At 41.6% G+C, this 24,368-nt stretch overlaps 1 protein-coding gene across 3 annotated transcripts in view; it reads left to right on the top strand.

The window, feature by feature from the left end:
* cux1b (cut-like homeobox 1b) overlaps nucleotides 1-23,028 on the top strand; it is a 63,119-nt gene extending 40,091 nt beyond the window's left edge. The window contains exons 10-23 of one of the 3 annotated variants that reach the window (XM_079246367.1): nucleotides 182-286; nucleotides 1,735-1,923; nucleotides 2,220-2,278; nucleotides 3,242-3,284; nucleotides 3,412-3,508; nucleotides 5,641-6,438; nucleotides 7,168-7,251; nucleotides 7,740-7,841; nucleotides 7,957-8,510; nucleotides 8,629-8,770; nucleotides 9,415-9,702; nucleotides 9,884-10,072; nucleotides 11,823-12,087; nucleotides 12,249-13,523. In XM_079246367.1, coding sequence (XP_079102493.1) covers nucleotides 182-286; nucleotides 1,735-1,923; nucleotides 2,220-2,278; nucleotides 3,242-3,284; nucleotides 3,412-3,508; nucleotides 5,641-6,438; nucleotides 7,168-7,251; nucleotides 7,740-7,841; nucleotides 7,957-8,510; nucleotides 8,629-8,770; nucleotides 9,415-9,702; nucleotides 9,884-10,072; nucleotides 11,823-12,087; nucleotides 12,249-12,756 — 3,423 coding nt within the window. In that variant the 3' untranslated portion in view covers nucleotides 12,757-13,523. Of the gene's footprint in view, nucleotides 1-181; nucleotides 287-1,734; nucleotides 1,924-2,219; nucleotides 2,279-3,241; nucleotides 3,285-3,411; nucleotides 3,509-5,640; nucleotides 6,439-7,167; nucleotides 7,252-7,739; nucleotides 7,842-7,956; nucleotides 8,511-8,628; nucleotides 8,771-9,414; nucleotides 9,703-9,883; nucleotides 10,073-11,822; nucleotides 12,088-12,248; nucleotides 13,524-18,607; nucleotides 18,800-20,031; nucleotides 20,139-20,231; nucleotides 20,349-20,508; nucleotides 20,593-21,768; nucleotides 21,826-21,914; nucleotides 21,996-22,096; nucleotides 22,162-22,235 lie in introns of those variants that run through there. The other 2 variants (XM_079246369.1, XM_079246368.1) reach the window with 2 other exon arrangements.
* Nucleotides 23,029-24,368: the final 1,340 nt, after the last annotated feature.

Genomic DNA, 24,368 nt, shown 5'->3' on the forward strand with positions numbered 1-24,368 from the left:
CTTTATCACAAACAACTTTATTGTCAGAGACTTTGCCCTCCAGGCTGCCAATTTTTCATGCATATTGAGGCCTGCATGTTGTGGGTCTGCCTTTTTTTTTTTTTAAAACCTTTTTTCTAATTTATCTGAATGTTTTCTAAATGGCTAGTCAAAGAAAACTAAATTCTCTGTTTCTTTCCAGCGTGCAGAGGCCGCTCAGAGAGAGGCGGAGGTACTCAGAGAGCAGTTGTCCTTGAGTAACCAATCTCAGCCACTCAGCAGCCCGGCCAAGGCCGACCCTGACACGGTAACACATTTTATTGACTCACTGATACTTGGCAAAAAGATATTGATATGCTAAAAATTTGCTTCATATGCTAGAGGTACTTTACTTCAATACATTCAGTAGATTACTGAATCCACTGATCTTGAGATCAGACACTGACATCAGAAATAGTTTCTAAATTGGCTCCAGGTATTGATGTATTGATGTATTGATGAACTAATTTCCAACTGACTAACACATTCCTCCCAATAACTTATCTTAGTGGCAGTGCTGAATGGATGATCTTTTGATGAATTATAACTATAGTTCCAATGAAGCTGTATTTTTGTGTAAAACATAAATAAAAACAGAATACAACAATTTGCAAATTGTTTTAACCCATATTCAAGTGAATACACTAGACATACAAGATGCTTAATGTTCAAACTGGCGAATTATTGTTTCTTTTAAAATATTCACTCAGTTTGAATGGGATGCCTGCAACAAGTTTAAAAAACGCTGGGACAGGGGCTTTTTTTTTTAATCACTGTGTTATATCACCTGTCTGTTTAACAGCACTATAAAAGCATTCGGGAACTGCAAACACTAATTGTTTAGTAGGTGGAATTTTTCCGTATTCTGTCTTAATGTACAACTTCAGTTACTCCATAGTCTGGGATCACTCTTATTGTGTCTTTTGCTGAAGAATGTGCCACAGATTTTGCAGTGCCATAGGCATGAACACAACCCCGTATCATCACAGATGCTGGCTTTTGAACTTTGACCTAACAATCCGAATAGTTATTTTCTTCTTTGACTCAGAGAAAACTATTTGAAATGTTGTCTCATCAGATCACAGCACACTTTTCTACTTTGTGTCAGTCCATCTGAGATGAGGCCGATGCTGGTGACATTTCTGGCACTTGTAGATAAAACAACTTACTGTGTTTTTTGAGAATGGTTTTCTGAAGTGCTCCTGATCCAACGAGGTAATTTTTACTAAATGATTTTAATGCAGTGCCACCTGAAGGATCAAAGGTCAAGGGCAGTCAGTTTTGGCTTTCAGGCGCACTGCTTACATGCAGAGATTTTTAGATTCTCTGAATCTTTTCATGGTATGATGGATTATAAATGATAAATCACTATATTCCTTGCAATTGTAGATAGAGAAATATTAAAGTGTTGGACGATTACCTCACACACTTGTTCACAACGTGGCAAAACACACCTCATTTTTGCTTGTGAATGTCGTCCTTTCAGGGATGCTCCTCTTATACCCTTTCATGACACTCATATGGTTCCAGTGCACCTGTTCACACGTAGAATATTCCAAACAAGTTTTTTTTTTTAGTTTTTTTTTTTAGCATTCTTCAACTTTCCCAGTCTTTTGTTTCCCTTTTCTTAGCTTTATTGGAACGTCTCGCAACATCCCAACTTAATTGGAATTGGGGTATTTATTAAATTAAATTGCTCATCCATATGGTTTGTAGGAGCAGGCAACAGAGGTGGCATCCCACTCTAATCTGGAGGTGGAGCTCAGGGCCAAAGAAAGGGAGACCGCCCAACTGGTGGAGGATGTCCAGAGACTGCAGGCCAGCCTGACCAAACTCCGAGAGACCACCAGCTCCCAGATCACACAGCTGGAGCAGCAGCTCAGCAGCAAGTCTGCATTTCTCAAGGTAACCGGCAAAACACACAGCACCAGCTGTGTTTTTCAGGGATTTTTTTTCTCCCCCCCTTTAACATTTTCTCATTAATCTTTAGTAACATTTTTTTTCCTCAGTTTTCTTGTCTTATTGTTGCTTTATTCTATATATTTATTCTAGTTAAAGCTACATCTGTGTTCACATTGACCTGTAGTTTTTTTTTTTTTTTTTAATCTATAGTTAAATCACTGTTGTATATTTATAGTAAACCTATAATTAAATCATTGTTTAATTTTTTTTAAAATAAATTTTTTCTCTGAAATCTTCAGGAAATGGAGGAGAAACTGGAGAAACAATCTGATTATGAGGAGGTGAAAAAGGAGTTGAGGTGAGGAGTTAAATAAGGGCTTTGTGTGTACAGGTGTGACCGGAAGGAATTTTAGGCATTGCATGTGTGTGACGTGGCTGCATGGTGGCATAGTGGTTAGCACTGTGGCCTCACAGGTTGCTGGTTCGATTCTTGGCTGGGGTGAGGCTTGGACAGTGGCCTTTTCTGTGTGGAGTTTGCATGTTCTCCCCGTGTATGTGTAGGTTCTCTCCGGGTACTCCGGCTTCCTCCCACCATCCAAAACCATGCATGTTAGGTTAATTGTTTACTCTAAATTGCCCACAGGAGTGAGTGTGAGTGGTTGTTTGTCTCTGTGTGGCATCCTGCGATGGACTGGCGAGCTATAGCTCAGGAAGAAGAGCTCCGAAGACAGAGGAAGAGCAGTTGTCCTTCAACTGGAAAGTTGGGGGCTCGATTCCAGGCTTCCCCTAACAGATTCCAGGCTTCCCCTAACAGATTCCTGGCTTCCCCTAACAGGCCGAAGTGTCCTAGGGCAAGACACTGAACCCCAAGCTGCCCCCCGATGTGCCTGTCTGTGTGGGGTATGAGTGTGTTGGATGAGTGTGTGTGAATGGGTGAATGTGACAAGTAGTGTAAAGCGCTTTGAGTGGTCTGCATGACTAGAAAAGCGCTATAGAAGTACAAGTCCATTTACCATTTACCATATCCAGGGTGTACCCTGCCTTTCGCCCAAAGACTGCTGTGAGAGACTCCAGCTTCCCGCGACCCTTCATTGGACTAAGCAGTTAGGATAATGAATGAACGTGTGTGGCGTTTCAACAATGTTAAACATGCGTCCTCATTTCTAATGGTCAAACTTGTGCGTCTCTTGTTTGTCTCTTGATATCTGTGTCTTTTACTTCTTTGCCCTTTAACAGACAGAAATAGCATGCTTTACTGTTGATGTGTGTGTGTGCATATGTGTTTGTTGGGGTATGACAGTTTATTTTTGTGTGCTTTCAGTATTCTCAAGGCTATGGAGTTTGGAATATCTGACTCTGTCCAGGTAAAAGTGACTATGATATAAGAATTTACTACAAAATCATTGAATATTAGTATTTGAAAGGTAGAACCAGGGAAAGGGTTAATCCCCAAAATCCCATTTTGACCTCCATCCTACATGTCTTTAAAAGGACTCTTCCAAACCTCTGGAGGTGCTGTTGCTGGAGAGAAATCGTACTCTTCAGTCGGAGAGTGCTGCTCTGCGTATTGCCAACACTGAGCTGAGTGGTAAGTGTTCACAAGTCTGTGTACTGTTCATAAGGACTGGGTTCATGGCTGTACGAGGTTTTAAGCTTCAGGTAAGGCTGAGCAAGAATGCAGAGAATGGTAGGGTGCATCAAGGAATTGCATACACAGTGGCATACAAAAGTTTTGTTGAATATCTCTGCTGTTGTGAACAGTAACATGATTATAAGATTAAAATATCTCCAAAAGGCATAAATTAAAGAAGGAACTTTTATTCTTGAATTCTTGATTTTCTTGATTTCTAGATTGAAAACCAAACTTTTTATTTGCATTAAAGACTGTTTGGTTCTCATTGTCACGTAGTTTTCTGGCATCAAAGAGAAAATGTGTGCTAGAGGAATGAAGAATTTCATCAAAGTACATTTACTAAAAAACAACTCTTAAATGATAATGAATGAATGTGACTTGGTCATGCTCTGGGTTTGTGTTACAAAGGACAATAGCCCACAGGCAGATGGTTTCTACAAGGCAATAATCTGAAACACCTCATAATGAGAATGGACAAACTTAAACAGGCTCCTGTTGAAAGTTTCTTCCTGGCCATAAAGATCATCTACAATCTGTGGAAATATGAGGGCAATGTGTGCAAAATGGCCCAGAAATCTGACAGAAAAAAAATCACATAGAAGAATCGGCAAAATCCCCTCAGACAAAAAGTACCAGAAAAGGCTTTTAGCTAGCTTACAAGCAGTGTTACTTCCTAAAGAGGGGCTAAGAAAGGACTAATTTGGTAGATACCCAAACATTTTATATTTCTGAAATGGCAAATAAACAGGGTTTTACAAAAAGAAAAAAAATCAATTAGATATTTGATATGTTGTTTGCAGTGCATTTGGGAAATTAGGCCCTCTTTTACTCTGTTTACACAGAAACAGAAATATTAACCTAAGCTGGTGAAACTTTTGAATGCCATTGTATGTTTGCATGGTTATTCTGTTTCTCTGAGAATACTTAAATACTTAATGTTTCCTGAAATATTTCACCTTCATCTAAAGTTTTATTGGTTAAAAAAACTCAAAATGATTGGAAACATTTTTTCACATATTGGGAAAGTGTTACGCTGGCACAGAAATGTTGCTGCATTAGGCTTCATTCTTCATGGAGGAGAGAAAAAAAACATCTGTGTGTGTAGTTTTTGCAGATACCCCAACAAGAGGTCAACCTAAGTAGTAAAACAAATAAATAAATGAAAATTGCATTACACAAAAATGAGGACAGCATACTATGCCCCCCACATCAGAACTCTTGCCCTCTACAGCAGTGTTTATGGGTTTGAAATGTCATTGCTTTAGGCTTGAATAGCTTTGAATTGATTAACATTCATAGTAAGGGGGGCCTACTGTCTTATTCTATCATGTTAAATCTCAGTGGTTATGTATTTGAATAATTCTTCCATGCTTTTATCATCAACATAGATTTTGGTGGTTTACATGACTGAGGACCTTTTTTAAGTTTACATCAATGCTTATGATGTATGTAAAAATTATATATATATTTTAGTAAGTGTAGTTACTTTGTAAAGTTCACAGAGCTGTACATTTTTGTTTTTTTCAAACCAGTTTATTTTCTTGTTTAAGCCATAACATTTGTATATCGAACAATTTTTATTACCCTTTTATTGGGTTGGTTTTTTTTTTTTTTTTTTAAACTTGGATATATTTTGCCATGTACTAAAGACTGACACTGCATCTGCGATGGGATAAGACTATCACACAAGAACAAGCTGTGGCAGCATGGAAGAGGACTCGCAAGGTGTATTGGGTGTCTCAGACATCTTTCTTAGTCTGTCCAGTTGCCTCTGCTCTGCCTGCGAGAGAAAGAGGGACTGAGCCCTGGGCCAGGCTAAGCTACCCAAGTGGCACAGTGACAACTGTTTTGTTTGTCCTCTTGTATTTTTCTTCCAGGCTGTGGCTTACAAGAAAGGTTGAAATCACAAATGCATGGGCACTTTGTCTGGGGGGGGTTGGCAAAAAAGGAAAATAAAGTTCACTAATTTGGAAAAGACTTGAATAAGATAACTTTCAACTTCCTTTTTTATTTCATATTATATTGTCTTGGAACCCCTTTTTTGTTGACTCCCCCATAATGCATAGTGTGTTTGACCTTTCTTGTAGGGTCAGCCGGGCGAAAAGGGACAGAAGAGTCCACAACGAAGGAGGAGACGATGAACAGCAACCCCTCAGCCTCGCCCCCTCCTCCCCCTCCTTCTCTCCCATCCTCGTCTCAGCTTCCCTTGTCTCGCACTCACACAGACCCCCTCAACACAGTCACCACCAGCAGCAGTGAAACGCACCCTTTCACTCCTACGGGCATTGGACAGGACCTCTACTCCCCCATGTTTCCTCTGGTGGGTGGTAAGATGGCTTTGAACTCCCTGATTCAGCGGCAGCTGCTCCAGACCTTCTACTCGAAAGCTTTGCAGGAGTCGTCTGGAATCCACAGTGGAGCTCTGCTGTTCACCCCCTTCACTCCAGCCCTCAGCTCCATCCCTACCTCCACCCCTGGCTCAGGGTCTGCTGCCATTCCTCTTGCAGCAAGCAGCCCCCAGCCACCTCCAGCCAGTCCAGATATGGCTCCTATGAATGGAAGCAGCACTGCGGGCAGCGCCCCTTCCCCATCACCCAGCCACTCTGATGCCACCACTGGTAGCGTTTTGGATGGGGAGGACATGGACACAGCAGAGATTGCCAGACAAGTGAAAGAGCAGCTGATCAAGCACAACATAGGTCAGCGTGTGTTTGGCCACTATGTGCTGGGACTCTCCCAGGGTTCAGTCAGTGAGATCCTGGCTAGACCAAAGCCATGGAACAAGCTAACCATCCGGGGGAAGGAGCCCTTCCATAAGATGAGGCAGTTCCTCGCCGACGAGCAGAACATCCTCGCACTGCGCAGCATCCAGGGACGGCAGAGAGGTTAGTCTATATCTCTTTAATGTGACTGTGTGTGGAGGAGGAGTGTCTGTGTGTTTGCGTTTCAAGTGTGTGTATCTGAGTGTGTGTATGCACAGCCCTGCACAGAGCCATTGATTAGCTTGTCAATATGGACTAGCTTTTTACTTTGCTTCCTCTCTCCTAACTCCCATTCTGTGCCACACCTGTGTTTTGAATGAGTTCCTAGTCACGCACAGATCCCAAGAGCCTCTCCTAGCCATTTTAGTCAATACAGAAACCTTTCACACATCAATATTATTGATCGGTGGGAACTAGGAGGAAGGCAGGGGTACCGTTAACGGTGGGTAGATTCGATTAGCCAGAGCCTGCTTTTCTTAACGCATCAAGAGATTTCCGATTGAAAGTGGTCTCAGTGGTACACAAAAAAAAGGTAGCAAAATTTACCAACAAGTCATGGGCCGTCCATGTTAAGCAGATGTCTTAGTATGGCCCTGTTTGAAACCTGTTAAATTATGACTTCATTCGTTTTAGTTGAGGTTTTAATACTTCTGTTTGAGGAGAGGTTTAAGTCCTCCAGGGGCCACAGATGTTTAAGATCAATGGATTTATGGCACCCTATTATGTGCATGGGACGGAACAAACACTCTTTGTATTTGCGGGGTACTGTAAGGCACCACATAGTCTAGCTATAAAAGAAAACAACAACACACAAGTGCTGTAACATAGTGTGTGGTATATTGTTTTTAACAGAGGGCTCAGGCCAGCCCCAGCTTAGCCGAGTGTTTCAGGATGTTCCGAAGCGGAGAACCCTCTCCGATACAGCTTCACACACAGGTCTGTCCCCTTCACGCAGAGATTCTAGCACGTTCTGTCTGTGTGGCATGTTTGTGTCGGGGTGAATTGTATCCATGGTGTGTGTGAGTGTGTTGCCGTTTATTAATTGCGGGAAGGCATACAGATGTAAATGTGCCTTGAAGTTCCAGTGACTTGCGTCAAAGGAAAAGCCAGCATGTGTATTTAGGGATTTTATTGGTAGTTGTTATTCTGCGGGGAGCATTTATTCTACGAACCCTGTAGCACGTGTGCATGTGTGAGCTCCTGAGGGAGCTGAGTCTCCATTATAGTTGCCATATAGCTCAGTGGTGGGAACATTTTATTTTTTTCTTCTTTTTTGGGGGGAAGGGGGGAGTGCTCTGTTGTAATCATTTTATGTCCTTATCAGCTGCATTGTTATTCTTCCTGTATGCTCTGTTGGTTATCCCTACTTATTAATCTTAACATGATATCTCATCTCCTCCCACTCCCTCATCCTGTCCTTCCAGGTAACATCACTGCTCGTGTCCGCACCCCAGAGGCAGGCTCAGATGAAGCTATCAAATCCATCCTGGAACAGGCCAAGAGAGAGCTGCAGGTGCAGAAAGCTGGTGAGTTACAGTTTTTTTTTTTTTTTTCTCTCTCTCTCCAAATGAGTCAGATCATTAAAGATCACTGTGTCATGTCTGTGTCCCTCATGAGGGTCTTTTTCTCATCTCTCAATAGACTTGTCCCATGCTCAGCCGTCATATGCGGGACTAAAAGGAGGGGGTGGAGGTGGAGTGGGAAGCGGAGGGGGCAGTGGATCCGACGAAGCTATCCGCTCCATCTTAGAGCAAGCACGAAGAGAGATGGAGGCTCAACAGGCTGCGCTGGAGCCCATACTCAAAGCTTCATCCTCATCTTCCTCCTTGGCATCACTGTCTCATAGGGACATCCTTGGCTCTCCTCTCACTGCGCCACTTCCCCCTTATAACCCTGTGGCACTCTCTCTCAAGAAGACTCCCAGCTCCCTCTTGTCCTCACCCTCGTCCCCATCTCCGGTCCTGGACTTCAGCTCTGGTGTGAAGAGAGAGGGCCGAGCTTCTTCAGGGATCGATTTGTCTGCTGATGGAGCGCTTAGGCTGAGTCGCTCCTCTGAGGGTTCGGCCCGCTCCGCAAGTACTGGAGGAATGGGTTACTGGAGAGAACAGTGGTGGAGCAACATGCATTCAGACCCCCGGAGGACAATAACATGCCAAACAGGAGAGGAGAACCACAACCAGGAGGATTCCAAAGAGGTGAGGGTAGGGGGAGGGAAAAAAAGTGTGTGCTTTTTTTTCCCCCTTCCCAGAGTTTTACTGCTCTGTCTCTACACTTGTTTAAATGCCTGAGCCAATCTCTTCTCCTGTATTCTAGGGAATATTGAGTGACAGTCTGTCTCGACAAAAACCGTGGAACAAGTTGAACCAGAGGAGCAGAGAGCCATATCTTCGCATGCAGCCGTGGCTCAATGGAGACCAGGGGCAAAACACACACATCCAGCAAACTCAAAACCAAGGTAAACAAATGACATAGACACACACTGACTAGCACACACTATGGATTCTCACAGCCATGGCATCATTGGGCAAAGCATTGCTCTGAAAGCATGATTAGAGCTCGTGGCTAGTTGTTACTGTCAGTCTGTCACTCACCCCACCCTCCTCCTCACCTCCCTCCTACCCATTCCCCCTCTTTTCCCACCATCCCCCCATCCCCAGTGCTGTGGCAGTGTCAGCCAGCAAGCTGCTGGTTTGTCATGTCATAGACAAGTTAGTGTTGCAGCGCCAGATGGCAGCTCTGTATGTGTGTGTATGTGCGTGTGCATGCTTCTCTTTTTCTCTCTGGGGGTGTAAACAGCAGCTAATGTACACTGACAGCTCCTCATGACTGCTCTCTTCCAGCCTGCTGAGCTGCACAGCAGTAGTACACAGACAGAGACAGGGAGATGAAGGAATAAAAGGTGGAAGCCAAAAAAGCTTCAAACTGAAAATATAAGCACCATTTGGTGTTTTTACAGGAGCTAAATTAGTTTATGTAGTTTGACTGAAAATCCTCTTGATCCCGGTGGGGGAGTGGAGATAAAGCTGTATTTTCTTACGTAATGTAACGTGTCATCTAACCTGTACGATCTCTGCCACCCTGTCTGTTCTGCTCCAGCAGAGGGTACTCCCAAGACATCAGCTAGTTGCAGCCCTGCTCCTGAGTCCCCCCTCAGTTCAGCTGAGGAATCTGTCAATGGTCTAACTGGAGATCCACTGGCTTCACAGTCCTCCAATCTCAAAGCTCCCTCTGAAGATCCCTCAGGTGGGGAGTCTCAGCCAGGCACCCCGCTGCCTCTACCAGGTCACTTGGGTCTCAGCATCCAGGAGATGGTTGCAATGTCTCCTGAGCTTGATACTTACGCCATCACTAAGAAGGTTAAGGAGGTGCTAACTGATAATAACCTTGGTAAGAAACAAAGGGGATTGTATTTGCTTTCCTGCTGTGCCTTGGTGCAGTTTAGTATGATTGAAACCCCTTTCCTCTCTGTTCATTCTGCAGACACTAAATTAGTTCTCTGGAATGATGTTTTTTTTTTTTTCTTTCCTTTTTTTGTTTTTTTCCCCCCTTCTTTCTCTTGCCTGACCAGGCCAGCGTCTGTTTGGGGAAACTATCCTGGGTCTGACTCAGGGTTCTGTCTCAGACCTGCTGGCCAGGCCCAAACCTTGGCACAAGCTAAGCCTAAAGGGCAGAGAGCCCTTTGTCCGCATGCAGCTTTGGCTCCAGGATCCACACAGTGTGGAGAAACTCATGGACATGAAACGCCTGGAGAAGAAAGGTGTGTAACAAAAGCTCAATGAGTAAGAAAGAAATGCACAGTCTATACAATGCAGTTGGCTGTCAGAACTAATAAACAAAATGCTCCCAGAGAATGCTTCACATTATCTGCTTCAGCATGTGCCTTAGTTTATAAGTACATTCACACAAAAAAAAAACACACACAAGCAGCAGCCTTTGAATTGCACATGCACATCTGCACACACAATATCCTTTGTGCAAGATAGCAGAGCATGTTGTGCAGATCACAGTCATCTTGGTGTGATGTCAGTACCAATCAGGACTGCAGACATCACATACTGTATTCGATGTGACAGCCAGGGGACTGCCGGGGGCCTGCTTACTCACAGTCATCAGCGTTTCTCTTCATCATCGTCATCATCATAATAATCATCAGTGTCTATAATCTTGTATTTTCATAATTTGCTAGCCCATACTGTCACTCCATCATTGTGTATTCTTTGCTGCTGATTCTTCCCGAAATCTGGCAGCCAAAGAAGCCTCACCCTCCCAGCTGCCTTATACTGACCCCGACTGCCCACCTGAAGCTTTCTCTCGCTTTCTGGAGAGACAGTATAAATACTTATACCTTCCAGTGAGCTCTGTCTTTCAGAATCAGTTTTATTTTCTGATATTGCAAACTACAGGATGATGAAATACTAAACTGACCTTACATCTTTGTATTTTGAACATTTTGACCCCGTGGGGTAATTCTTTAGTCACTCTTTTAATCTATATATTGACCAGTAATGCATCTAAATAGTATTTGGTTATTGTTGGTTAGCCACCTGCAGAGCCCAGAGGAAAGACACAGACCTAATCTGGAGTAACCATATTTGACCTCACACTCTTGTGGCACAAGCCTGTGAGGCAGCACACAACTTTCAGAGTGGTCTAACCTTGCTCTCAGGGGTTTTTTCCCCTGGAACACTAATATATCCAGTAGGGTGTATTGGGGTTGGGGAAATGTCAACCTCATGCAAAGCTGCCATGAGCTGTTCATTTTTCAGCTGCTGGTGCCTGGGGTAAATGGTGCTTCTCGGTTGCTTTAAAATGGAAGTGATGCTGTCATTGTCAGTCTGTGAGAAAGACGAGAGCTCCACCTAGTGGCTGATGGTGATACTTGCAGGGTTCGTTTTCTAATACGTGGTTTCACAGGAAGGCCCTTTTATGTTCACCTTCATCTAGCCAGTTTTCCTAACCCTCTGGCTATAAATTCCTGCTGTTATTGCCAGATTTGTCTCCATTAGTAATCTTATTTCACATTACATAAATAACCCAAAAAATATTGAGAATTATATTATGATTAACTGAGCAGTAGCTAGCTGAAGTGACATTGCACTAAATGTCTGCTAAGTGACCAGACTTAAGACGATTAGCTATATATAGCTAATATCTCAAAGTATTTTAAATGTTTTTTTGACAGCAATAAAACACATCAGTTGATCCTCACCATCCCACATTTGTTGCTTCTAACAAATGCTGTATATCCTGAGAAAAACCTTGAATTTTTTATTTTTGTTTTCCTTTCAAACATTGAAAAGTGCTCAAATATTTATATACAAATGATATTGTATCACCACTATAGTCATTTCATCATGTAGAGACATACGGTACAGTGGAGGCAACCAGTGGAGTAGCAACAGGCTTTGCATCACTACCAGTTCCTTTAATTTTTTACAGTTCATCTTAACAATTAATTAGCCTATTGTGTACTGACATCCCCCTGATGTTTTTGTGTTGTTTTCCAGCTTACATGAAGAGGCGGCTGAGCTCCCTGAGTGATGGCCATTCTGTAGAAGGGGGTTTGGTTGGGCCAGATTATGTGCAGGGGTCTCAGAGCCCGGGACAGCAACAACTGAAGAAGCCCAGGGTGGTGTTGGGCCCTGAGGAGAAGGAGGCACTGAAAAAGGCTTATCAGCAGAAGCCTTATCCCTCCCCTAAAACCATTGAGGAGCTGGCCTCCCAGCTCAACCTGAAGACCAGCACTGTTATCAACTGGTTTCATAACTACAGGTTAGTAACTGGACTTTCTTTAATGTTAACGTATTTGCATGAATATCTTACAAGGTTGTGTTTATTCTATGTCAGCAACTAAGTGGATTGAACATAGTTGTGTTCCTAAAACTATATTTTATAATTTGAATTGTTTGACTGAAGTCATGTTTCTCTGCTAGGTCACGCATTCGAAGAGAGCTTTTCATAGAGGAGATCCAGGCAGCTGGGGGGGTTGGGCCTGGCAGTGAAGGGGGGTCGCCCTCTCTCCGTGGGTCCAAATCAGGAGAAGGCGACAGCTGTGATGGGACAGAATCTGAGGGCACAGCGGAGACACGCCAGGGACTGGGCATTGGTCTGGACGATCACAGAGGAGCATGCAAAGATCATGACATGGAAGCTGAGTCTGAAGCAGGGGGCTCCAATAATTCCCCTGCCCAGTTGGACTGCACCACCTCAGGCTTTGCCGGGCCAGGCTCCAGTTGTGGGCAAAGTGGACTGGGTCTCTTCAGCCTCACAGAGGCATCCTCCAGTAGCTCAGCCTCTAGTACAAACATCCCAGCCTCTGGCCCCACCAGAAACCCCAGGGACAACAATTTGCGCAAGAAGAAAGCAGCCAATCTCAATAACATCATCCACAGGCTGGAGAAGGCTGCCAGCAAAGAGGATCCCTCAGAGTGGGAGTTTTAGCTTCCCCTGACCATCCTTCATCCCTGTCGTCTCATAACCTCACAACCTCTAACCTTGGACCCCTCCTGCTTTGTTCCAGTTGGAGAGTGGACACAGCCAAAGTCAAGCTCAGCAGCCATTTTTATTACATAGACGCTTTCCAAAAAGAGGAAAGAAACAAAGAGTGGTTGGCAAAACCCTTAAAAAGAAGATTTACTGAATACATAGAAGAACAAAATAAGAGAACTTAAGTGTCTCTCCTTTCTTTTTTTCTTTTTTAATTTTAACTGAGTTTTGTTTTTGTACTGAGAAAAGCACTTAGCCGTCCTGCTGGCCTCTGGCCCTGCTGTACCTCCCCCCTTTCACCAGCCACTGGTGCACCAGACTGGTTAGTCCTGAGCTGGGGTCTGACCCACAGCTGGGGTTCAAACCTGGACTCAGTAACACAGGCAAGGCCTAACACAGCAGCTGTCACAGTGATAGACACTGATAGATGATAGATAGAGACAGGAACTCTCTTACAAGAACTCTCACTTTCTTAAAGGAGATTTTTTCCCGCTCTTCTTCTCACCTCCCAAGTGTCCACAAACCTCCCCTCACTCAGTGAGACGCCTCATTTTTCACACTGTAGAGTGACTGTTACAAACCCTTTGCCTTTTTCACTCACTGCGTGTGTGTTTGTGTGTTAGGGGTTGTGTCAGTGTGCACCTGTGTGTGTGTGTGTGTGTGTGTGTGTGTGTGTGTGTGTGTGTGTGTGTGTGTGTGTGTGTGTGTGTGTGTGTGTGTGTGTGTGTGTGTGTGTGTGTGTGTGCGTGCGTGCGTGCGTGCGTGCGTGCGTGCGTGCGTGCGTGCGTGCGTGCGTGCGTGCGTGCGTGCACAACCAAAAAATGGTAATGCGTGTGTGTGTGTTCTCTTCTCAATGGCAGCATGTTTTTTTTTTATGTCACTCCTACACTCTTAAGAGGGTAGTGGAAGGCCTGCCGGCTGAGCTGCCATGGTTACTGATTCAAAACAGATGAACTTTGACCTGTTGCGTCCCGTATCCTATCCTGCTGACAGCCATGTGATGGCCAGAAGGATCTGTAATTCCTCACAAATACAAGCACTCATCTGAAGAAGAAGGAAGGAAGGAAGGAACCCTCCTTTGCCTCCTTATACCCTTCTTTTTAGGATGAAGGATGATCTGTTTTTGATACTGCAATTTGGTTGCCAATAAGAGATTGCACAGTCTATTGACTCTAAAGAGTACAAAATAGGGAATTTTAGGAAGCATTTTTAATTAGTAAAAAAAAAATAAAAATGGAACATAAAAGAATAACAAGTTTCTGTTAAGAAAAAAACAAAACAAATTAGAGTGGAATAATGTTGCATTGTTGAACTATGATACGATTAACTCACGTAGTACTGTAGCTGTCTGACATGGTGATACTGTACATGTCTCTTGTTGTTTTCAGGTTGTGCACGTCACAACTGAACCCAGCACTGGTCCTGCTGGGGGTGCAAGTCTGCACCACTGACAACACTTTTTTTTCTGTTAACAAACTCATCTTTTTATAGGCCAAATCAGGAAGAGTGTGTGTGAGAGAAAAAAGAGAGAGAGATTGTGTCTGTGAGTCTTTCTTGTGTGCATTTGTACTTGCCTGCATGTAAGTCAGGGTTGAGGTCAATTCACTCATTTGAGTTTTATTAATTATATTTGAAAAATTAAATTCTTGACTGAAAAAAAAGGGGTTTTAACGAATGAATGCTGAACTTGATCAATGTGTCCTTTCTGCTGGTTGCTGTCAAAGTGAGTTCACCCCGACCCTGGTGTAGTTGCCACTCTCCTCCAGTCAATCCTGTATCCAGGGATGTAAGTCTTTTGCATTGAATTCTACTGTATACACTACAAAATATAAGGCATATCACCTCCTCCTTGTCCCACACAAGCCCTCAGTGCCTGTCAGCCCACTGCCTCCCCTTTGTGTGTGTGTGTGTGTGTGTGTGTGTGTGTGTGTGTGTGTGTGTGTGTGTGTGTGTGTGTGTGTGTTTACGCAGATGCATGCACACGCATGCCTGTCAATGCATGCGTGTGCACATGTGTGCGAGATTGAGGAGTGTTTAGTGTTTCCAATGAGTGGGGTCATATTTCGTATCTACTTGCACACACTACTAGTGCACAACTGACACCCTTCTTTAAGCTGTTTGATGCGTTACCATCACATTAATCTTCTCACAAAGTAGTGTAATACTATGATTTACTGTAGCTTGGTTTTATTGCTATTTTGCATTTATAGTTTGGTTTTTATTCTGCTTATTTATAGGTGCTGTATTTTTCATTTAATGTCTTATCATATGAGTTGTTTATTTTTTAAGGGATTATACTGTTCCTGAGGGCAAGTAACATTTTTATTAGACGTATAGACTGCCGGCAGTATTGGTTAATATTTACAAAGATGTACTAGTTCTCGTTTGTTTGTATATTCATGAATCCTAAAGTTTAGTGTCATTTCAATAGCTTTGAAAATGTGTTTGCTACAGTTCATGCTCCCATAAGCATAAAGCTCTTACCACAACTGTTAATGCTCTTAAATTGCTAGCTAGAAAAATCAAACGACATATCAAGATCAGTGAATATATGATAGCCTATTTTTTTCTTCCTGTTTTCTATACTAAGATAATGTTTTTGTTTTTTTTCTATTTGTTTCTTTTTCTTTGGCAAGCCCAACACTAACACTCAGCCGGGCCTGCAGCTTTCTTTAGCCAGACTTCACTCATCCATTAATTACATTAACATAATTAACTGGTCCAAATTTATACTCTTTGTCAAATAGGTTGAATGAAATTACCTAAACTTGAGAACACATGCTAACTTGAAAGAGGTCATATCTGCCAAATTGAGATTAGAGAAGTGTACCAGCTAGCAGGAGTGCTACGCCAGATCGAGCAGAGATAGCCAGCCTATGATTATGCAGAATTTATATTGCAGTTAGTGACAAAGCACTTAGGAGGATCTTTTTATGACTTATCTTGGACAGGGTCTGTAAACACTACAACAGAGTACAAATTCCCAGGATTCTGGGAAGTGTATGCCTTTTTTAAAAAGTGGTTGTAAACCAAGCACAGACTCATATCCACATCTTAACACTAAAAATGAAAGAATATAAGGTGGCTGTATCCATGTCTTTTACAGGATAAACTGTCATTCTCTCCTGCAAACTCTTAACTTCATCCTCCACACGACTGTGAGATGCAGTCACTTGCGCACAGGGCTGTTGTCCTTTGCAGTTGTAGATACTCCTATCAGTTTTGGTTTCTATTCAGTCTTCTCAGTCCATCCTTAAGCCTTTCTCTATCCTGAATGTGCATCCAGATGACTTGTCAGCCTTTTTAAAGATACCAATAACAGCATTGCACTGTGTTCCCACGCGTGAGTTAAAATTGGATTTTTAGATTTGTCTAATAATTGTAAAACTTCTCAAATGTTGACTCTTGCTGTTGGACGACTGATGTGAGACATCCGTCCTCTGCAGCACGCTGACGGCCTTCTGTCGGACTGCTGGGATTGGACCACCATGACGTGTTGTAATAGTGAGGAATAGCTACTGTAGAATAAAAGCACTTAAACCATCTGTCATTGTTTAGCCAGATCCATCAGCTCACCTGAACCATGTGAGATCATCAGATTTGTGCCTTCAACTGCCAAGCAGGGCACCAAACTAGTGATGTCATTAGACGTAGAACGTTTCAGCTGACTTGTCCATCATATAGATCGTACCCTGATCCAAATTTATTTATCATAGACTCCATTGTTGGTACTTAAATTTCTCTCGGCTCTCTGGAGAGGGGTCTCTGTAGTTGCTGGAGTGCAGGGAAACTGTAATGGGATGAAACAAAGTTGTGTTTTCTTATGACTGAGCTGCAGTCATGTTTTAGTCCAGGTCTGATTTCAGGCAGTTGTGTCGTCCCCCCCGCCCTTCCCCACATCCCACAAACACACGATGCATTTCTTTGGTTGTACATAAACTAACTAGCAATGAAAGGCCAGAGCATTGAAGGAGGAAGCATGCAGAAACAGCATACACTGTAATAACAATGAATTTATTCATGGGGCATTTTGTATTTTTCTGTTTGTGTCAGGTTTGCTGTGACATTAATAACGGCACTACAGGTATTGATAATGACGTGTGCCAATTTTAATGGTTATTTGGAAAAGAGATGTGTAAATACAGTCGATCAAGTAGTTGATTGATTCACTATTGTCACAGTGTGCTTTTGTTTGAAGGCAGGAGCAGAGAAGGGACGATTCAGGACTTTTCCATGATCCACAGATATTTTTCTACAAATTTAAATCAGATGATTCTATACACTGTTGAATAACATTGTAAAGGTGTAACAGATGCTGTATATCATATCATGTTTTCTGAAGTCGTAAAGCTTTACTGTATGATCTGTTGAAGTAGTGGTTATTCATTTGAGACATTAGTTGTAATGGAAGCCCGAACAGCAGCACTGGTCACCATATTCAGGAAAATAGAAAAAAAAAAGGAAAAAAAGAAAAAAAAAAAGAAAAACCTCAGATGTTTTTGTAATACTTTTAGAATATATCTTACGAAGTGGGTTTTTGTAAGGAAACACTTTCTGAATCAGTGGTGCTGTATGCATAGCACACTCAGTAATACATTTATACATAATACAGCACAATACACTCATCTTTTTAACTCCCCCTCCACTTGCATTCATTTTTTTCCTCATCTTTTTTTTTTTTTCTCACTCACGTTGGCTCCTGCTAATTTGAAGTCTTAAGCCATTACGTCATCACATTTTGGGTTAGTTCATGTTAAAACAGCCAGAGATCAGCTCTGGGACAAGAAACATTTCAGTCGATTCTTTCAAGAATGAAAAGAAGCAGCAAAAAGCCAAATAGTGATGTAGTTATCCACCTCTGTTGAAAGGTTGCCGACGTTTTCTGAGTATTGCTACCTAGTGTTGTTGCTTCAGTTCACCCATGTCTTGAACCACGGTGTAGTCTGACAACCAAATGACCTGGGGAGATCTTTGCCCCCACCCCCCACCCCTTCCCCTCCTCTTTTGGAAAGCTTTAAGATGCTTGTTGAGGCTTTAGGAAGTTGAGTGTTTTTAGATTTTTTTTTCCAACCTGTCATCAACAACGTGGAAGTAATAATTCTCATAACTTCTCCCACTGCTTGTTTTGTGAGTGTGCGTGCGTGTATGTGTGTTGTAGTACAAAAGGCTGCATGACTGTAAAGGGATGGTTACTTGTTTTTTTTTTCTTTTTTTTTTTTAAATGTGGTTTCTCCAGCACTTCTGTCACTCCTGAGATGCTTTTTTTTTCTCTTTTGGGGTCTCCCTCCCTCCCTTTTTTCCCCTCATGTATCATTGTTTCTTTATCTTTCTATTTACTAAGCGTATCATGTTGTTTGTTCTCAGCACTGTAAAACAGTCCCTTCTACAACATTGAAAAGCAATATCACTGTATGAAATGTTCACGATGTATTTGTTATGATTGACATTTGATTCATCATCATTATTATTCACATGCACCCTAGGTGTGATAATTGAAGTAAATCTCTTTTATACAAATACTAAAAGCGTGCGCTTGGTGTTTTTTTTTTCTCCTCATTGCATGTTTTGTTAAAGATGGGTGATTCTTAAAAAAATAAAAAAAGAAGGAAAAAGTAAAGTATTCTCAGAGAAAAAGATCAGTTGAGTTTGTTAGAAAGCAGGAAAAGGGAATCTTAAAGGTGTTTTGGACTGACTGACCATTTACAGCCTTTTCACGTGAGTTATCTTTTAAACAATATCTATATTTTTCACAGCATTTTGGATTTTAACTGAGAGATAATCTGCATACGATCTGTTCTCCCAACAGGCCATTACTCTGAGCTTCAGCTGGAGTTTTCAGCTGCAGTGCGTACAAGCGCTGAGCAGAAGGAGCTGATCTTGAAGCTGGAGCATGACCTGAGCACCATCCAGGCCATGTCCTCCCTGCAACGCCCTGACGCAGATGGGTCTGAGATCAATGTCCCAGAGCCCATCAAGGAGGTCACCGCCATGCTTACTGGTATGTCTAAGGATCATTAGTTTTAAATGCTGGGGGAAATGTTCAGCTTTGCCACTGACAGGACTCAGAACTCTTCTGAAATTTTCTTAAACTTTATTTCTCTCCAGTCCAACCCCCACCCCACCACAGTTTTAAGTGAAAATGCATTCACAGCGCCTGTTAATTTACTCTCATTCTGTCTTAACACATGATGCTCTCAATAGCATAAATGCAATACTAATCATTCTATACGCTTGTATATTTTCACTATACATTCAGTTGAGATGCAGAGTTTATGTCAAGCTAGACGCTGTAACAGGTTGCGATCTCCCTACAGAGAGATGATATTTAAATTCCTGTCCACCGACCCTCTAAAAGATGCTTATTAGCCTTTTAACATTTAAAAGTCACAACTAAAAACATATAGTAACTGGATTTCTTTTGAACTTACATTGACTTATTACAAACAGTTTTCAGGAGATGTAGAAAGAAACATTTTACCATTTATCAGAGCTGCATTAGCATCACAATTAGAATGGGGGGGGGTGCACACAGTCAAGCTTTTACAAACACATGCAACTGTTTTAGACTTGGCACATCAGGTATCAGTGGAAAGCAGGGTTTGTGTTGCAGCATAAGATCAATCCACAGCATATCAGAGTTTTAAAGATGAAGATAAAGGAAAACTATGACCTGGCTGGGATTGGTGGTCAATATGAACACAGAAACACAACAGTTTTAAGAGTCTGAAAGGGAGAAAATTGACACAGTTTCTACAAAAGGGAACAGTTGAGGAGGATAGTTTGCCACCATAATGATTAGGACAGATGTATAATTATCAAAAGGCATGATTAGAATTTTTAAATAAGCAGTATCAGATCTCTTAAACTGAATTAATCACCCTGCTTTGATGTTTGTGTGAAACTTCCCCACTGAAAATCCTTTTTTCTTGCGGAGCTGATGCCACATGAATGTAGTTGATCCACAAAGACAAGTCAGATTTTCGAGCTTCACAGTTCTTAGAAGAAAATGTGCTGAGAGGGATCTCCACAAGGGTTTTGTCTTTTTAAATACTGCAAAATGGTGAGATTAGAGGGATTTTTCTCCTTACATGTGCCAAACACCATTTGTACCAAAGTCAGACTGCAGACTTTAGCTTTTTAGATACGGAAAAACATGTAAATTGTAGCTGACACATATGCATGTAAATGAAATTCGTAAATGATGTTTTATGTGCTGAATTTATACTGCAGGTTCAGGCACCCAACCAGAACTTCCTCAGGGACAGATGGACTCCCTGCTCGCCATCATCTCCAGCCAACGGGAGAGGTTCCGCTCCCGCAACCAGGAACTGGAAGCTGTGGGTCACACACAAACATATACACAGTGCATGTTTTCCTTTGGTGATATAATCAACTTCTCATCCCTCTGTGTTCCCTCTGACCACCTGCAGGAGAACCGCTCCATGCAGCACACCATTGCGGCCCTGCAGAATGAGTTGGACAGCTTGAGGGCAGACAACATCAAGCTCTATGAGAAAATCAAATTCCTGCAGAGCTACCCAGGCAGAGTGCGTCTGTGTGTGTGTGTGTACGTGTGTGTGTGTGAGAGACGGCATGAATGAATGTCCTTCACATGGTGTGTTGTGTCTGATGTTGTTTTGTTGTTGTGGGAAATTCAAGCCAAGGCTGATGAATGCTTAAAGGAACACTCTCTTTATTTTGCTGTAGGCTGGTGGTAGCGACGACACAGTGATGCGATACTCCTCCCAGTATGAGGAGAGACTGGATCCCTTTTCTTCCTTCAGCAAGAGGGTACAGGGGTCCTATTTCTGATATTGGAGTGCAGCTACAGTTTAAACTTTTTTATGTACAATAATGGTTTTCTGTTTTTGGTTTGTTTTTATTAATGTTGATTAATTAATACAAACTTGAGATTGAAAAAACAAATTTGGTTCAGCTGCTGAAAGTTAACATGCCAAAGGGAGGTAAAGCCCAAACCTTTAAGACTTAAAATGTGTTTTTAAAACGAAGCAAAATAATTAACTTAAAGTAAAAAAAAAAAAAAAGTCAATCATACAATAATTTCACATCAAATAGAATCTGTTTACGAAAGCAGCTTTAGCATGTTTTTTTTTTTTAATCATCTTTTTTTTTTTTACTTTTATACATAAGTTTATTCAAAACAAATTCTTTGACCCGTGACCCTTGATTGGACTAAGCGGTTTGAATAATGAATGAATGAATAAAATTCCCTGATGTGTCCCAGTTGGTTTAAAGCTAGGGAGCCCAAATAGTCCTCTGGAGTTGCTGTCCTGCAACTTCTCCAACACACTTGAATCAAATGGCTGAATTCCTTCATCCACATGTCATTAATCTCTGCAGAGGTCTAGTTACAAACCATTCATTTGAGTCAGGTGTGTTGGAGTAGGGATGCATCGGTCGCAGGACATCAACTCCAGAGGACTCAACTCGGGCTGCCCTGGTTTAAAAGCATTAAATGAATGTGTATATTTATGTATTTCTTTGTTGTTGACACATTTCTGTCACACTGTTTACACCCTTTTTTTAAAGTGACAAAAATAATATATTAAAAAACCGAGCAGAGAAATGTGACAACAAACAAGCAACACTTTCCAAAAGTGACCCCAAAATTACTGGGACCCTGCAAGCTTCCACTTATATTCCCTGATGAGAAGTCTGCTATTTGACTCTTAGATTGATTTCACTCCAGCAGCATTTCAGACTGATTCAGAATTTAATTCAGTCTAGTTGATACCCACAGTTACCTTAACAGACCAGAAAACAGTTAGTTTTGATCTGGATGGACCAAAAAAGCTTTTTCTCCAAAAGGTTGTTTGTCCTGGCTAAGTGACATTAATGTAGAATATTTAGGAACTGAGATACAGACATATTAACCACATACAGGTTTTAAATGTTACAGTCACACCTATTGTCAGAGATGGCATCAGTGTTATATGTTGTTTTCAGGAGCGTCAGCGCAGATACTTGAGTCTGAGTCCCTGGGATAAAGCAACTCTTAGCCTGGTGAGCCTCAATCTCACACAGTTTCTCACACATATTCTTCTCCTTTTGGTGCAAAACCAGGCAAATGTTTCCTTTTGTATGTGTCTCAGGGACGTGTGATACTCTCCAACAAGATGGCCAGGACCATCGCCTTCTTCTACACCCTGTTTCTGCATTGTTTGGTCTTCTTGGTATGTTTTTGGTCAAAAAAAGGAAGGGACCTCTGACACATTTTAATGTTGAGCTCTGGAGAAACGGGACTCACATGTTAACTTGTTACTTGTCTTTTAAGGTGCTGTACAAGACTGCTTGGAGTGAGAGTGTTGGCAGAGACTGCTCTGCTTTCTGTGCTAAAAAGTAAGTGAACAACCAGTTATGAAGTGCTGTACCTCAGCATAGCAGACTTTCTTATTGTTGCTTGTCCCTTCCAGGTACGCTGACCACCTCCACCGTTTCCATGAGACCGACCAAAACCTTTAGGCTGTTGCAGAAGTGTGGACACAAGCATGTGTGTCTGCAGAGGAGTTCATCCCATTTTGTCTTGTTTTAACTAACTTCTCCACTAGTGGGCAGTTTAGGGCTGTTAACTGTAAAATCAAGTCCTGAACAGGTTTTCTGTTTCAGTTTCTTGATCTTTAATAATAAGTTGCATTTAATATAAAAGTCTAAAAGAACTTTAGCTTGAGGCACCTTATGGTTTTGGATCAAGGCAATGATTAATGGTGTCACAGTATGTGCTGGTTTAGAATTGCGTTAATAAAAACAAACAGTTCTATTAGCTGTGTATACCTTACTACATCAAAGGGGACCATGACACGTGTCTTGATATGACTTAGGTTATTAGTTAACTGGAATTTTGAATAATTGAGGTAATTAAATTAATAAAATAGTTGGTGTATTAATGGTAGGGGTAGACGGTGCGCCGTGAAGCACATATATTTAGCATGTTATGGTGGAGGATGAAGTGATGAGGTTGTCTGTCATTATTAAAATTTGTCCATCATGAGATTGACTTAAGGGGATTGGTAAGTGCTTAACAGGAGCAGAATTGAATGATTATTCATCTGTGGCTCTGAGATCATCTTGTTACTGTCTCACTGACAGATGACACTGCAGTAAAGCCCTAATGGTTGCTGAGTCTGTTCCTAATATTCACTATTTTTCTTCTGTTCCTTGCTTTTTTGTCTTTGCAGATTTATTCTAAATAAAGGCTATGCAATCATTTATCTTGTAATGTTTTCATTTCATCTTTATTGTGAAACCTGTGTGAATCATCCTTACCAGCTAGGAATGTCATGTCATTTAATTTTATTAGCTCTTTTTTAATATTTTTTTTATCTGCAAATATATCCAACTTATGTTTCCATGCAGGGGTTCTACTGTTAGTTTATAGATTATGTTCTCTTTCTACACCTTTAAGGGTCTCTGACAAACTATGCTGAAGGAATCTTGTTAGGATTTTACATGCAGTAGTTTAGCCACCCGGAAATTGTGCAGATTTGGTTTATAAAGCCTGTATATCCTCACCTAGTCTTTTTCAACCCCTTGTGGTATTTAACTGTTTACATGAGGAAGTTGTTAAGTTGCAATCCTGGCCAGAACTTTCCTGGAAGAAGAAAAGTTGTGTATGAATGGGACCTTCCTGTTGAAAGAAATGGTTTGAAAAAAAAAAAAAAAAAAAAAAAAAAGGACCAAGTGGACAGTCATGTCCTTTCAAGTTGCATGGGCACCTGACTTTAGCACATTTTTTTTTTATCCAGTTTGTCATCCCTCTGTGTGTGTATGCATGATTTTGTTCTTGATTTTAAATCATGAGAATTTGAACTGACACTGCAATTTTATTATTTATTATCACCAAACATTGGCTGTGTTTGGTGAACACACTAGAAGGATTTTCCACCCTTGATGTGATAAAACGTGTTTTCTCATGCAGAGATTAAATCACTTTCATTATCATGCATGGTAACAAAGTAGCTTATTTTACCTCAGCGACTATATAACCTCAGTAAAATTGAGAAAGTTTGAAATGCAGGTCGCAAGAAATATAGCTGTTTTGTCTTTTTTTTTCTTTTCAGAAATGAATGAATAAATAAGTTCAAAGAAAAATCCTACTCATGTTTTTTGTCTTTATAAATGGATGATTATGCGCAACCATACCAAACAAACTGAAGATGAGTAACTTTGGTACTTTAGTATGGTAATACATAAATATAGTTTGTATTTTTTCCTAAGTTGACAGTGATGGGGTATAAATGTGTGCTGATACTGAGCACCCTCTGGTTTCTTAAACAGATGATACTAAAGGAAAAAGGGGAAGTAAAAGACTGATGTCTGCATGAAGTACAGAATCTGCTGATTGGGGATTTAGACCTCCGTAGTCCCACTTAAAGTTACCCTCATCTTACTAAGACCGAATTCAACTGCATTATTCATGGGAGGTCTCCTCTTAAAGAGCACCACGGTTCGCAGCCATTAAAGATTGGCTGACCTCCTCTTCCACTTTTCACTGCATCTTAAGCACCATTTTGCTTATCAGTCAGAGCAGACTGAGCTATCTCAGCACA

The sequence above is a fragment of the Telmatherina bonti genome (assembly GCF_933228915.1).
Source record: "Telmatherina bonti genome assembly, chromosome: 9".
Taxonomy (NCBI): domain Eukaryota; kingdom Metazoa; phylum Chordata; class Actinopteri; order Atheriniformes; family Telmatherinidae; genus Telmatherina; species Telmatherina bonti.